Raw genomic sequence first — 13,223 nt, 5'->3', positions numbered from 1 at the left:
TGTATAAAAGCAGTTAATATGAGAGTTGTCCTGAGGTCCCTGTGAGGGAAAGATTGGGTTCTGTGTAGTAAAAGAGTTAAGCAGTTTGTTCGTTTTAAGGTCTGAGAGAGAGAAGTCTTGTGTGTGTTATGAAAAGTTAAAGCATAAAGAAACAGTAACCATATATGGCCTAAGGAAAATATTGTTACAAAGTGACATGCCCTGATCCCTGTCAATAAGAGGGAAGAGTGTGTGAACATCAAATAAATCTACTTTTATTTAAGACACAAGTTCTGAACGAAATTCTTCCCAGGAAACACATAGTCCTTCGAAAGCCCAAACCCTGGGTCACAATACCAAAACCAGTAGGAAAAATATTATAGAAAAAGGTCGGGAAAGCCTAAATTTCCCTGGTGGCAGCCAGATTACCCTGAGAGCAAACATAAAGAACATTTTAATGTAAAACTAGACCTCCCCAAATAAGAGGTCGTCACAGCCACATTTGCTCTACTCTCCATATGGGAATCCCACCACCCTTCACTATCCCAGAATACTTTTCTAACTTCACAGTTCCAAAATACAGCTGAGCAATTACGCTCACAAGATGAAATGTGCTACCGTCTGCAATCTCTGCAAGATTGAATGCATTACCATCTACTGTTAGGTATACCATTTTCGATAGATAATGCAGTTGTGTCTTAGGGACCATAGAAACTCTGAAGCATGTTCTATTTAAATGTCTGTAGTATAAGGAGGCTAGAGAGAAATGGATCAGACCACTTATGTGCTAGCAAAAGAAGCTTCCTTCCCCTAGATATTTTAGTTAATGAATTTGTAATAGGTTCTAGGCCAGCAAATATTCTTTTCTTAGCTAAATTCCTTGCCAAGAGAGTTCAAGTAGCCTGTGACAAGAAGACATCTTCTCTAATATGGTATATAGTCTGTCCTCTCCGGCTTGAATGCTTCCTTTTATTCCTAGATGGTTGGTACTACTCAGTATCTGGAGGTCAGAGGAGCAGAGGAAGAAAAAAAAGAAAGGGAATGGAAACTGAAAACCAAAATAAACAGCAAAGAAAAGGCTATTTTTTTTACTAAAAAAAACAACTTTAGGCATTTTTTCTGGTTTATTTACAACATATGGCAATAACTTTTTTTAAAAGTTGATCAACGAATCCTCTGCCAGGAAAGTAATGCTGTGTGATCTGCCCTTTTTCAAAGAGGAGTACAAAGTGGTTGTGATTTTGGATGAAGGAGGCCATGGACGTTCACAGCACCTCGTCCTCCTTGACTGGCGTCAGGACAGCAGGCGGGGTCCCCTGGGCTGTGTTCTGAAAAATCACTACAGTCTGCAAAAAAAGAAGAGAGGCTTCCCTCAACACAACAGATGAGGCCAGGTTTGTAGCCGCTCAGCTCTTTGGACCTTGCTATTATGCTATCTAGAGAAGGGGTCCCCAACATGGTGCCCTTGTCCACCAACACCTTTCTTAGTACTTGCCAAGTATTTTAGAAAGTGGGCAGAGCCAGGTGGGCTTCTGATTGGCAGGTCAAGATATCTGGCTACATGCCTGCTTTGCTCCACAATGGGTCGTTGGGTGGGGTCATGCTGGATCCAGATCCCAACTCTCAGTAGAATACTATTTTGAACACTATGTCCCCTGTGACAGAACAATCTCCCTTCCCAGACACCCACTCCTGTTTTCATCGCATAAACCTGACTTCCCCATCAGGCCCATAGTCACAGTGGGGCATTTAGGGGCAGTGCCCCCTCACTCACACCCCACGCCCCACAACAATCACTGCCCCTGCCCTTACCTGCTGGTCACACTTGTTTGCCTCAGCCACTACAGGAGGAGAGCTGACTGGCCGGTGTGATTAAGACTTGGTGACTATCCACTCTCTGCTGCAGTAGTGGATGGGTGAGGCCTGCTGCTACTGTAGCACAGAGCGCATAATTCCTGTGTATCAATCGCACCGGCCTGCTGGCTCTCTCTCTCCTGTAGTGGCAGAGGCGAACAAGTGTGACTTGCAGGTAAGGAAAGACCCTCTTTTCTTCACCTGCATGCTGAAGGGATCTCCCCCCCCACCCCTCCCAGATTTCCCAATGCCCCACCAACTAAAATCTTCTGGCTATGCCCATTCCCCATCCAGGCAACTACCGTTTCACTGTAGGTATTCCGACACAAACTGGCACATCCAAAGGCAGCAGTGATGATGGTGATGAGGAACTCCAGGACTGTCAACGTCAGGAGAACTGCAGCCATGTAGCGCATTTGATTCTACCAGAGAAGCACAATGACCTCTTCATTGCATGCTATGTATAACAACACCGAATGTAAATAGTACTGCTATGAACGTTTAAATAAACTTCATAACACATTGCATTCATTTATATCTTCTTTATCATACGTTCTTTGAAATAATCTTCCCAAAGTCTACAAATCACATTGGGGAATATTTAACATAAATTTAAAGGTGCCGTTCACACATAATAGCAACGAGAATTTAATTACAAAGCACATAGAAGTATCGATGCCAGCACTTAAAACTTTCAAAAGAGGAAACACTTGTTCCCAAAGAATCCTGTGTTGTTATTCTAAGCAATCTTAGAATGGGTTCTGTTGGGTCTTCTCTGATATGTATACAGTATGTTGTGTCATGCAACAAAGTTCTTACCAGGGCCCTTCATAACCTAAGTAAGGACTGCTGAATTATCATAAAAGATCTGTTCTGGAGCATTTTTTAATATAGGGACATTAACCAGAAGACTTAAGGTTTTGGGTAAGTTTTTTCCACATCCCTATAATTGGGTTGATGCAAACATTTTATTAAAAAACAGGAAGCACAATGGATATTCCAGCTGCACACCTATGCATCGCACCTTGTGGTCGCAACCAAAAGCTTGATTAGTTGCCTTTCATTTAAAGTTAGGTTTGAGCTGTGTAGTACTTTGTAGTTTTAATTGCTAGTTTGTGTAACAACTCACTGAGATTGACCATTCCAGATGTACAGGGTTTATTGTATATGCCTGGTTGTAAACAGTCTGTAAGAGCTTTCTATCGGCTAAATGGTTAATAGGCTAAGGGTGATTGCTTGCATAAGAACACCTATGTAGAATAGACAGCTTGAGAAGACTCAGAAGCTTTGCAGAAGCTTCTATGATTTGATTTTTAAAGGCTTGATTCTGCAGTAGCCAAGTCATAATCCTCAGAATTCTGGCTTTTCTTTCTGCACTGAGAACTTCAGCCCCATGCGCCCGCCCCCTGGGGCTCTTTACTGCCGGAGCTCCACTCTTGTGCACTCCTGCAGGAAATGACCCCTGTATGTAGATATACATTTTAGATATTTAAACCCTATTTTAGCCAATATGACGGACCTTCCTAATGCTTTAAAAGTGCACTGTCTTCTGAATGAAATATCAGTGAGGGTAGCCAAGTTTTTATAATCAACTATAAAGTTACGTCAGGAAAAACTATCAAAATGAGCAACACTTTGTAACAAATTGTTTTATGTAACATTATGCAATATTATGTAGTTTGCAAAATACTTGGTTTTATATGTATGGTTTTATATGTATATTTTTATAGTAATCCTCTTTTAAGGTATTGTTTTATGCCAATAAAGGCTAACTGACTGACCGATTGCAATTATTTTTTGCATTTTTAAAAAAAACCTATTTATTTTTTGGCCCGGAAAAAAGAAAACGAGACTGAAGCTTCCCTGACGATGACCAGGGTCATTATGGAAAACCCTACATGCATCTTAAAAATTTAAAATGTATTTTCAAATTTTTAAAAGAATTTTCTATAAAAAATGTTATCTGCGGGGGTGGCACTCATCCATGGGGGTGGTGCCCCCCAATCCCCCCCCCCCGGCTACAGGTCTGTTCATAGCAGTACTGCTTACATTCAGTGATTATCTTTTCAATAATATCATTCTGATACACACCAAAGTTCCCCTTTCTGTTTTGTACTGTATACAAAGTTCCCCTTTCAGTTTTGTACTGTTTGTGTCGGAACTGTCACAAGACAGGGGGTAAGCTCCAGTGCATGGTATGGAAGCTGCACCCAGTCCCAACTGGGAGGAGCCCCATTCTTAAGAGCTCAGGTGAAACACGGCAGGTCCCACAGGCAGTCTTAGGCACTATGCCCCTAGCCCACCTTCATTACTTTTGTTCCATAAAGGTAAAGGTTTCCCTTGCTCGACAGCTAGTCGATTGACAAACGCCCAAAAGCTTAACTGTATGTTAAACACATGAAGCTGCCTTAGACTGAATCAGACCCAGGGCTATTTTTGGGCAGGAACGCACAGGAACAGAGTTCCGGCTGGCTTCAGAGTTGGCCACACCCAAAATCTCTGCTACAGGCCTGTTCATAGCAGTACTATTTGCACTCAGTGATTAGCTTTTCAATAATATAATTCTGATACACACTGAAGCTCCCCTTTCTATTTTGTACTGTATACAAACACAACTGTCACAAGAGATGGGGTAAGCTCCAGTGCATGGTATGGAAGCTGCACCCAGTCCCAACTGGGAGGAGCCCCATTCTTAAGAGCTCTGGAGAAGCACGGCAGGTCCCACAGGCAATCTTAGTCACTATGCCCCTGGCCCACTTTCATTACTTTTGTTGCATACAAATGCCCAAAAGCTCAACAGGATGTTAAACACATGAAGCTGCCTTAGACTGAATCAGACCATCAAGGTCAGTGTTGTCTACTCAGAACGGCAGCGGCTCTCCAGGGTCTCAGGTCTTTTGCATCACCTCCTGCCTGGTGGTTTGTCACTGCGGATGCCGGGGATTGAATTTGGGACTTTCTGCATGCCAAGCAGGTGCTCTACCATTGGGCCACAGTTCCGTAGCTCATGGCGGGAATGATGAGATCATAAAGAGCTTTCTGCAAAATTCAAAAAGAAGTGAGACGCTCCCATGCTGCCTCCCTTCTTCAGAGAAGATAGACTCACGTAAGGGATGGTGACAACTTCGTGGCAAATTTCAGGCGGCATTTCCCTGTTATAATATCCACTGCACCTAGCGTAGTATCTTATTTCCGCCACTGAAATGGAGAGGATCACAATCGTAACGCCAGCTGCCACGGCACTCACAACATTCATTCCCAGCATGCCTTTCACCTGTGGGGAGAAAGCACGCCATGAATTCGATAAAGTCCCACTTCCTCCCATGGAGTCCCTGATCTCTCCAACCTGCACAGACGGGTGCCCCACTTCAGCCTCTCTCCGCTTGACTGTCCTTGCCCTTCAGGGCATGAACAAGGCAGACTCGGGACCCACGGCTAGCCATCTCAGAAACAGACATACTGGAAATGCAGAGGAAGGAACCAATCCCGAGCTCCGAATCAAAGGAGAACAGGATCAGTGCAAGAAAACTCCACATACGTTCAGGGGCTTCAAGGGGGGTAATCTAAGGCTTGCATCCTCCTTCTTGCTCACAAGAACATGGTGTTGTGTTGTTGTAAAAAAAAGAATTGCTATGCTACATAACCAAAACATCCCTGTAAGTTAGGCGTGTCATTGAGTTGCAGCTGACTCATGGCGGCCCTATGAGGTTCCATCTCACAGGGTTTTCAGGGCAGATGAAGACCCAAGGTGGTTCCCCATTGCCTTCCTCTGCATAACACTTCCGATCTTTGTTGGTGGTCTCCCATCCAAGCAATGACTCTGCTTAGCTTCCAGGGTCTGAGGAGATTGGGCTAGTCTGGCCTAATAGGGCTGCTACTGGCATTCCCATACAGAAGCAAAAATTTCCAAAAGATCTCAGTCAGTTTTTTTTTTATTGAATGCATAATTTGTTTTATTTTCTATCGGTTTTGAGGGGATACAGATTGCAAAGTATTACTGGGGAGGGGGGTATTTTTCATCCAATATGGATTAGATTTTCCATGGATGTACCTCTCACCCTGAGGATCATCCATATGAAACTTAAGGCAGTTAGTAAAAAAGGTCTCAGTGTTATAGGCAGGGAAAGTTAAATCACATTTCTAGTTCTAACGCCTTTGCTTTTCATCGAAATGAGGTTTGAAGAATTCATACCCTTTCCATAAAGATTCATTGCTGCCAAATTTCAGAGATGTAGAGAAATTTGTCTCTGTTTTAAAAGCCAAATAACTATCAGAAATAAAGATCTAAAGATCTAAATAAAGATCTTTGATTGCTCCTGATTCTTTTTTGATGCCTACCATAAATACTTTTGTTGACCCTTTGCTTTATCTGAGAGTATAAATGTTTCACCTCCTAACTATGTTAAGTGGACAAGCTGTGTTCTAGATGTTACAGCATCCATTTTTATTTTTAGATTCTCAACCCTTTCTTTTATAACACTGGAACATTCTTAGAGCTATTCCTGCAGTCTTGCAAGCTCCATTACCTGAAACCTACTGTCCCTCAAAATTCCATCTACACTGAAGGAAAGCAGAGACATTGGGCCTGCTGACATATTTCCTCTTGGAACCACTAGGAACAAAAATGAATTACATTTATTTCTTTTGTTTGTTTGTTTAAAACAAGAGAGCCTTCAAGAGAGACTCAGGTCAGGAACGCTGAAATGTGTCTTAAAACACATTATCCCAGCATCGGTTTCTTGTCCTTGTCGGCCAGTTCATGATGGTTGGTGCCATCATTTAAGTCCTAAATTGGTAGTTACCAGTGGTATCTTAGGTTTCTTGGCAACGACCACAGACAGAGATCCGGAAATGATGTACTGTGGAAAAGAGAAAAAGAGCTCAGAAGAAATAGAAAGGTATGAGCTTCTTGTATCCCTGCCTCTGTTCCTCCCGCCCACTAGATCGGAGGTATCTAGGACTGGAAATCATTTGGTCATGTGGCAGAGGACCCAGGGTCCAAAAATGGAGCTGCATCCAGTCCTTGAATTCCAAAGATTCATCAAACCATGCTAGGTTATCTACATTATGGGGCACAGAAGATCTCATGATGAATCCCAGGACATAACTGAAAAAAGGAAGGCATGCATTTCTGGAAGTTCTACCCTAAGGATAAGTTCTGAAAAGCAATCATCTATTGTATCATAAAAAATTCCCCTTACCACAATCCCTCTGTTAATTGCAGCCATAGATATACTCCCTGGGAAAGACTGTCTAGTTCTTTGCCAAGTTCCTCCTCTCCTATCTAAGGGTGGAGTATAGGGATGCCCCCCTTATAACGTCTGTCCACTCTCCTAGGATATCTTGAGATGTCCCTGTGCTAGGGGAATTTCGAGATTTGATGCGAGCAAAGAAAACCTACAGAATACTATACTCAGTCCGGAATTCCATTCTATGGGAAATTAAGCTCTCTTATCTTTAAGGAAAGCTTCTAGTTCCTTTATATGTGACAATGCATACTAAAATCGCATCAGTGCAGCTGAGCCATTATGCCTGTACTTCTTCTTCTTTTTTTGCTAAGCTTTAAACAGCCATTGGGCTAAACTTAAGATGGCTGGACTTTCCAAAGCGTGGACACTTGTGGGGTTAAAACCTCAAGGTCTGCTTCTTCCAAACCTGATGTGGAAAAATTACCAGGATTCCAGTCCAATATGGAGTTAGGATATGTACTTCACCATGATGGTTATTATTAGTCTCTTCTGCCATGACTATCACCACCCCAAAAGCTATTTCCAGGATGCCAATGCTGATCTGTGTGATCTGCGGAGACAGAGTCAAATGGCACGTTAGCATTATCTTACATTCTATAGCCAAATCAAGACATGGGCCACCATTTTCTCTCATGGAAGGTGAAGGACAGGAGTGCCGTACCCTCATGTGTGAGGCATGCCCAAGCCTCAGCAGTAATGCACAGACTGGAAAGCCTCCTTCCTCTAGTTATGCCCCCTTAGAGCGAGTTCAGTCCAAATTTCTCAGAGCAGTTCTTCAGGTCCCGAGGTGTGTATCGAATACACTGATCCGTCTAGAGATAGGTGCTATATAAATGGAAGCCAAAATTACTTTAGCTTCACTCCAGTATTGGCTTAAACTAAATTTCCATCCTCAGGGACTCACCCACTTGTTACTCTCAGACAACTTTCAATCCAAATGGCTGAGAGCAGTTCATAATAAATTATATGATCTTGGCTTTTCCCCCCAAGCGATTTTGAGTATACATTGGGATGTAGCAAAATCAGCCCTAAAACAGAGAATGATGGACATGGAGAGACAGACAGATCTCGGTAGATGTCCTAAGTTTAGAGCCCCAGATTCTGTCAAATATCGCTTGCAACCCATGTCCTATTTATCACAGCTTGATTCTCACAAGTTTAGGAAAACCTTCACATTAGCCAGATGTGAGGCTTTCCCCTCTGTGATGCTTGAGGGCAGATTCAAAAGGATCCCTACTGAATATAGACTTTGTCGATGCGGCTCAGGAGAGATAGAAACTATTGAGCACATGATGCTCAGATGTAACTGGTATAACAAGATCCGTGACAAATATATTACTCCTCTTATAACAGATATGGTGGGACAATCAGGTGCTGAGCAATGTAACCGATTGTTAATTGATGGGAACCGGACAATTACCAAAACTGTGGCAAAATTTTGGGTAGCATGCTACTGCATCCGAAATACACGATCAAATATATAGTTGCCTAATAGTCTCTGTTTTATGTTCTTCTTTTACTTTATTACGCTCAACTGTATTATTATAGAGTTTTATTTTACTGTCCTAAATTCAGTTATATTAATGTTATGATTGTTATATTTAAGCATGTGTGTTCTATGGCTTGTTGCCGTAATAAATGCCTGCCTGCCTGCCTGCCTGCCTGCCTGCCTGCCTGCCTGCCTGCCTGCCTGACTGGAAAGCCAATCGTTTCCAGGCTGTGGGAAGAGAGGTTGGTCCCATGGGGGGGCAGGGTCCAAATCTGCAAATGGAGCATCTTTCTAGGCATTTTCCAAGGAGATCAGGGAAGCCAAGACTGTCTCTCCCACCACCATTTTGGCTTCACAAAGAACCCTATCCAAGAGGTTAGGCTGAGATGGTGGGACTGGCCCAAAGTCACCCAGTGATGGGGGATGCAGACCAGGGTCAACTAGGCCCTGCTCTGACGTTCTAACCACCTTTGCTGTGATTCACAGCCAATATATTAATCTCTCACACAGTCATTTCTGTTAAAAGGCCAGCAATGAGTAGAGACTTCTAAACCCAATGGCAGTGATGCTTAGAAGGTGCCTTAGTCGTCAATACAAGAACCAAACAGAGGTGATTCGTCATTGCCTGCCTCTGCATAGCTACCCTGGACTTCCTTGGTGGTCTCCCATCCACCTATTAACCAGGGCTGACCCTGCTTAGCTTTTGAGATACAAGGAGATTGAGCTAGCCTGAGCCATCCAGATCAGGGTAATATGATAGGTTGGCCCAACAAGGTCATCTCACCTCAATATTTGAAACACAGAAAGCTGCCCACAGTTTTGTTGGTTGAACGTAACTGAGGAGGCAACATCTGTAGCAGAGACAAGGACCTCAGCTCAGCCCCACGGCTCTGCTCTTCCTTGAGGGGTAAGGCCACGGCTCAGTGGGAGAGCATCTCAGGGTTGGCAGGCTTTAGGTGGTGGCTGGAGATGTCCTGGGACAAGATGCAGCCAAATGGCACAAATGGCTGGCACACCACTTGGAACACCACTTGGAGAGATCGCCTAGGCCTTCTGGAGTCTCAAGTTCAAACCTTCCCTTGACCATGACCCTGGGACAGGGCTTTAAAAAAAAAGAGGTGGCAAAACTCTCCAGAGGGAAATGAAGTTTTCATTCTGTATACTGAAAACTCATGGCCTTTTAAATGTTTTTAAAAGAACGTTGTCAAAGAGGTTCCGGAACTCCGTTCCAGCATGATCCCCCGGGAATTGTTCCCCTCAGCCTAACTTATGAAAATAAAAGGGAAGAACCATAGACAACATGCTGAGCTATGGGAGGAAGGAGGAGATTAAACTGTTACATGATTCAATGTAATTTCATTTTATGTCAGTGTCAGGGACAGGTACAAAACTCATGCAGAGATGCAACAGGCAGCTTTCTCAGACAGCACGTAATTCTGCTGCGTGTTTACATCAGGGGTAATTAAATGATCCCCTTTCACCTGAAGCAGGGATGCCCACATAGGAGGCAGGAACAGAGACGTTAGTCATACAGAGACATGACAGGCACTTCCTGAGTGAGGGAAGGCACCTGCGTTTAAGTAATGATCACATGCTACAACTTTCCCCATGCTCCATACTTACCCCCAGGGCCATTGGTTCACCCCTATACAAATTCTTCAGTGGCCGTGGCACAGAAGGCCGTATTATGCTGTTTGAGATGGACTCCAGTGTCGCTGGATTGTTTAGGTCCATAGTGACTAGCAAGAAGGTTACAGTGGGAATTAGGGTCTGGAACAGATGCTTGGATTCAGAAGAGCTGAAGGAGAGGGAGAAATAGAGAGGAGAGACAGAGAGACATGACAATAAATATTTTCAAGTTGGATCCACTTCTTGTTTTGGAGTCACAAGGCAGGTGAGAAAGCAGTCTGGCAGCCACAGAGAGGACATATTTTTGTTAATTGGTCTGGACTAAGCAGCATTTGCTTGGCACAGTTATGAGTTCCGTCTGGAATTCTCGTTGCATCCCTTCCTCCCAGCAGCCCCTTTTTCCACTCTGTGCATAACACCAGGAGCTGGGAGCTGATAGAGTGCAAGAGACACCCTAACACACTCTGGCGTTCTGCGTGAATCAGTGGGTGGACCGATTGGTCCCACAGGCAGAATCCTTCACTTGACAAAGATGTGTTGGAACATCAAGGTTTCCCAACTCCAGATGGGGAAATTCCTGGAGGCTTGGGCATGGAGCCTGGGGAGGGTTTGGTTTGGGGAGGGGGCCTCCGTGGAGTGTAAGGCCGTAGATTCCCCTCTCCATTCCCCTGTAGTCTGGAGATCAGTTGTAATTCCAGGGGAACTCCAGGCCCCTGCTGGAGATTGGTAACCCTTGATAAAGCCCTTCTTTCTTCATTTTCCTGGATGTGGCCACCACCTCTAAGGGGCGTGTTTGTTCACTGCCCGTTCACCGGACAGCTTTACCCCCCACCGATGTTCCCTCTAAGCTGTGGAGTCTTGTGAGCAAAAAATGTACTGTGTGAGCTACTGGCATTAAAGTTGTGAGTGAGCAATTTGGCTACTGCATAAGTTAGTTTGCTCTGGAGCCATCCTTCCTGAGCGAAGACAAAAATCTGTGAGCTGGAGGCTAAAAAACTGTGAGCTAGCTCACACTAACTCAGCTGAGAGGGAACACTGCCCCCCCCACCTCCCAAACACTCCATGCTGGTCAGTGAAGTCCATGGGTTCTGGATGATGTTGCAGGAAGAAGGGCTCAGATTTTACCAGACAGAGGAACAGAGAGTCTTGGCTGCACATCTAATGTTGCTTCGAGGGCATTAGGAGAACTGGTCTGTGGTCAAAGGCACAGCTGTCTCCTTCCGCTTTCTGAGAAACCCAGATGGCACCTGCTTCCTCAAAGGGTGGGTCCTCTCTTGCGCCACCAAAATGCCTCCCAGCTTGAACCGGTTTTCAGCAGCAGGCAAAAATTGGGCATGTGAGGCAGAGAGAGGCATTGCGCCCTGCACACAGACCTTTCGTGGCCCCCATGTGATAGGGTTGCCAACCTCCAGGTGTGTCCCGGAGTTCTCCTGGAATTACAACTGCTCTTCAGACAACAGAGATCAGTTCCCCCTGGAGGTAATGGCAGCTTGAGAGGGTGGACTCCATGGCATCGTACCCCTGCCGAGTAGGGTTGCCAACATCCAGGTGGTCGCTGGAGGTCTTCCAGGACTACATCTGCTCTCCCGGTGACTGAGATCAATTCAGATGGAGAATAGGCCACTTTGGAAGGTAGACTAGATGGCACTAGAGACCGTAGCGATGTCCTTCCATCCCCCAAACCCCGCCCCACTTTGGCTCCGCCCCCAAATCTCCGGGAACTTCCCAACCCGGAGTTGCTGACCTGTGGGCCGGGGGAGGGGTGGCCTAGAGCGACCACGGGTTCGATCCCTCAAGGCTCTTCTGATGTTCTTCTTAATGGCCAAATCACTCCAGGCTCGGAAATCTCTTCTCTTGAGGGCGGAGGCTCTCTCGGCCCCGGCTGCATAAACCGCACAGCAGCCCCCCTCCCACCTCCGGACTCACCCTTCTCCGCAGGCCCCGCAGGAGCAGATCCGGGGCGAAAATCCTCCTCCTTAAAAGGTGGTTCTGATCCTGCGGAAGATCCCGGCTGGGCGAGCGGAACCGTCCGCGGGAAGCAGAGATGGGCTCTCGTCGAGCTCTCGCAGGGGTGGGGCGGGGCGGGGGCACCGTCTCGCAACCCAGGCGCTCCAGGGCTCAGTCCTCGTGGGGACTCTGGGCGTAACTCCAGTCCAGACGCCCCGGGGGTGGGGGGAGCAGAGGAGGCGCTCCGAGGACGTTGACCGCTGGAGGGCACCGCAGCGCCCAAACTGAACTTGGCTGGACGGGGGAGATCTCGGTCTAAGACCACCAAATTCGCTTGTCACTTTCACTGTCCCCAGTCTAGGGGACGTGTGGGAGGGGACGGGGGACATCCCCCCCAGGAGGGCGCACCCCTCCCTCCCTCTCAACTGTCACTAGCTGGCGGCAGGAAGAAGCCCCCCAAAATCGAGGGAAGTTCAACTAAGGGGAGTTCAACTAACCAGAACTCCCAGAATTATAATGTGCCTTGATTCCCATTCAAAGGCATGTTGATACAGAGAACGATGGCTCCCAAAGTGTGTTTGTTTGGAAAGGGTATACATTTACTTATAAAATTAAGCAGTTGCTTTTTCTGGATTATTTTCAAACATACTAGTGCAAACAACGGAAGACAGGAGGGCCTGGCGTGATGTGGTCCATGGGGTCGCGAAGTGTCGGACTCGACTGTGCGACTGGACGACGACAACAAAAACAAACATTAGCCTTTACAAAACATGAGAAGACAGAATTAGCTGGGGAACAAGGGTTGAAAGGTGGGACTTGCCCCTGCACACACCCATACAGATCCTTGGAATGAGAAGGGACAGGATTTCTTCTGGCAGCCAGGGGTATACCTATACTTCTAGAAGGAAGGCTCTAGATAGCAGCATAACACAGGGCTTTTCCATTCCAGAAAACCCATGCAGTTAAGAAGCTCAGCAGCAGCAGCAAATACCCAGGGTGGAAAAGTCCTAAATAATAATATAATAATTTAAAAAAACCAAGCTAAGCTGTTTACAAGAAATCTCAGACAACAAACT

General features: G+C 45.6%; 1 protein-coding gene across 2 annotated transcripts; it reads right to left on the bottom strand.

Moving 5' to 3' along the window:
- Positions 1-814: 814 nt before the first annotated feature.
- Positions 815-12,343, bottom strand: LOC107117029 (membrane-spanning 4-domains subfamily A member 4A-like). Of its 2 annotated transcripts, XM_015419061.1 has the most exons (7): positions 12,127-12,339; positions 10,195-10,369; positions 7,507-7,632; positions 6,636-6,692; positions 4,940-5,107; positions 2,136-2,255; positions 815-1,325 (listed from the first exon to the last, which is right to left on the bottom strand). In XM_015419061.1, the coding sequence occupies exons 2-7, from the start codon at positions 10,303-10,305 to the stop codon at positions 1,245-1,247; spliced, it is 663 nt and encodes a 220-aa protein (XP_015274547.1). In that variant the 5' UTR covers positions 10,306-10,369; positions 12,127-12,339; the 3' UTR covers positions 815-1,244. The 2 variants fall into 2 exon arrangements, with proteins under 2 accessions (XP_015274547.1, XP_015274548.1); XM_015419062.1 differs by lacking the exon at positions 2,136-2,255 and having other exon boundaries at positions 12,127-12,343.
- Between the last annotated feature and the right edge of the window lie 880 nt (positions 12,344-13,223).

Source organism: Gekko japonicus, unplaced genomic scaffold, assembly GCF_001447785.1.
Source record: "Gekko japonicus isolate JY-2015 unplaced genomic scaffold, Gekko_japonicus_V1.1 scaffold5831, whole genome shotgun sequence".
NCBI classification, from domain to species: Eukaryota; Metazoa; Chordata; class Lepidosauria; order Squamata; family Gekkonidae; genus Gekko; species Gekko japonicus.
The sequence above is the reverse complement of the archived record's forward strand: the minus strand, read 5'-3'. Positions and strand labels throughout refer to the sequence as shown.

Bases quoted from the DNA above. Each gene is read 5' to 3' on its own strand.
- LOC107117029 (XM_015419061.1), bottom strand. From the start codon at position 10,305: ATGGACCTAAACAATCCAGCGACACTGGAGTCCATCTCAAACAGCATA. The intron at 6,693-7,506 runs GTAATTTTTCCA...TCTTTTCCACAG, and splicing joins CATATTGGACTGGAATCCTG to TACATCATTTCCGGATCTCT. The intron at 5,108-6,635 runs GTAACTACCAAT...TTCTCCCCACAG, and splicing joins AGAAACCTAAGATACCACTG to GTGAAAGGCATGCTGGGAAT.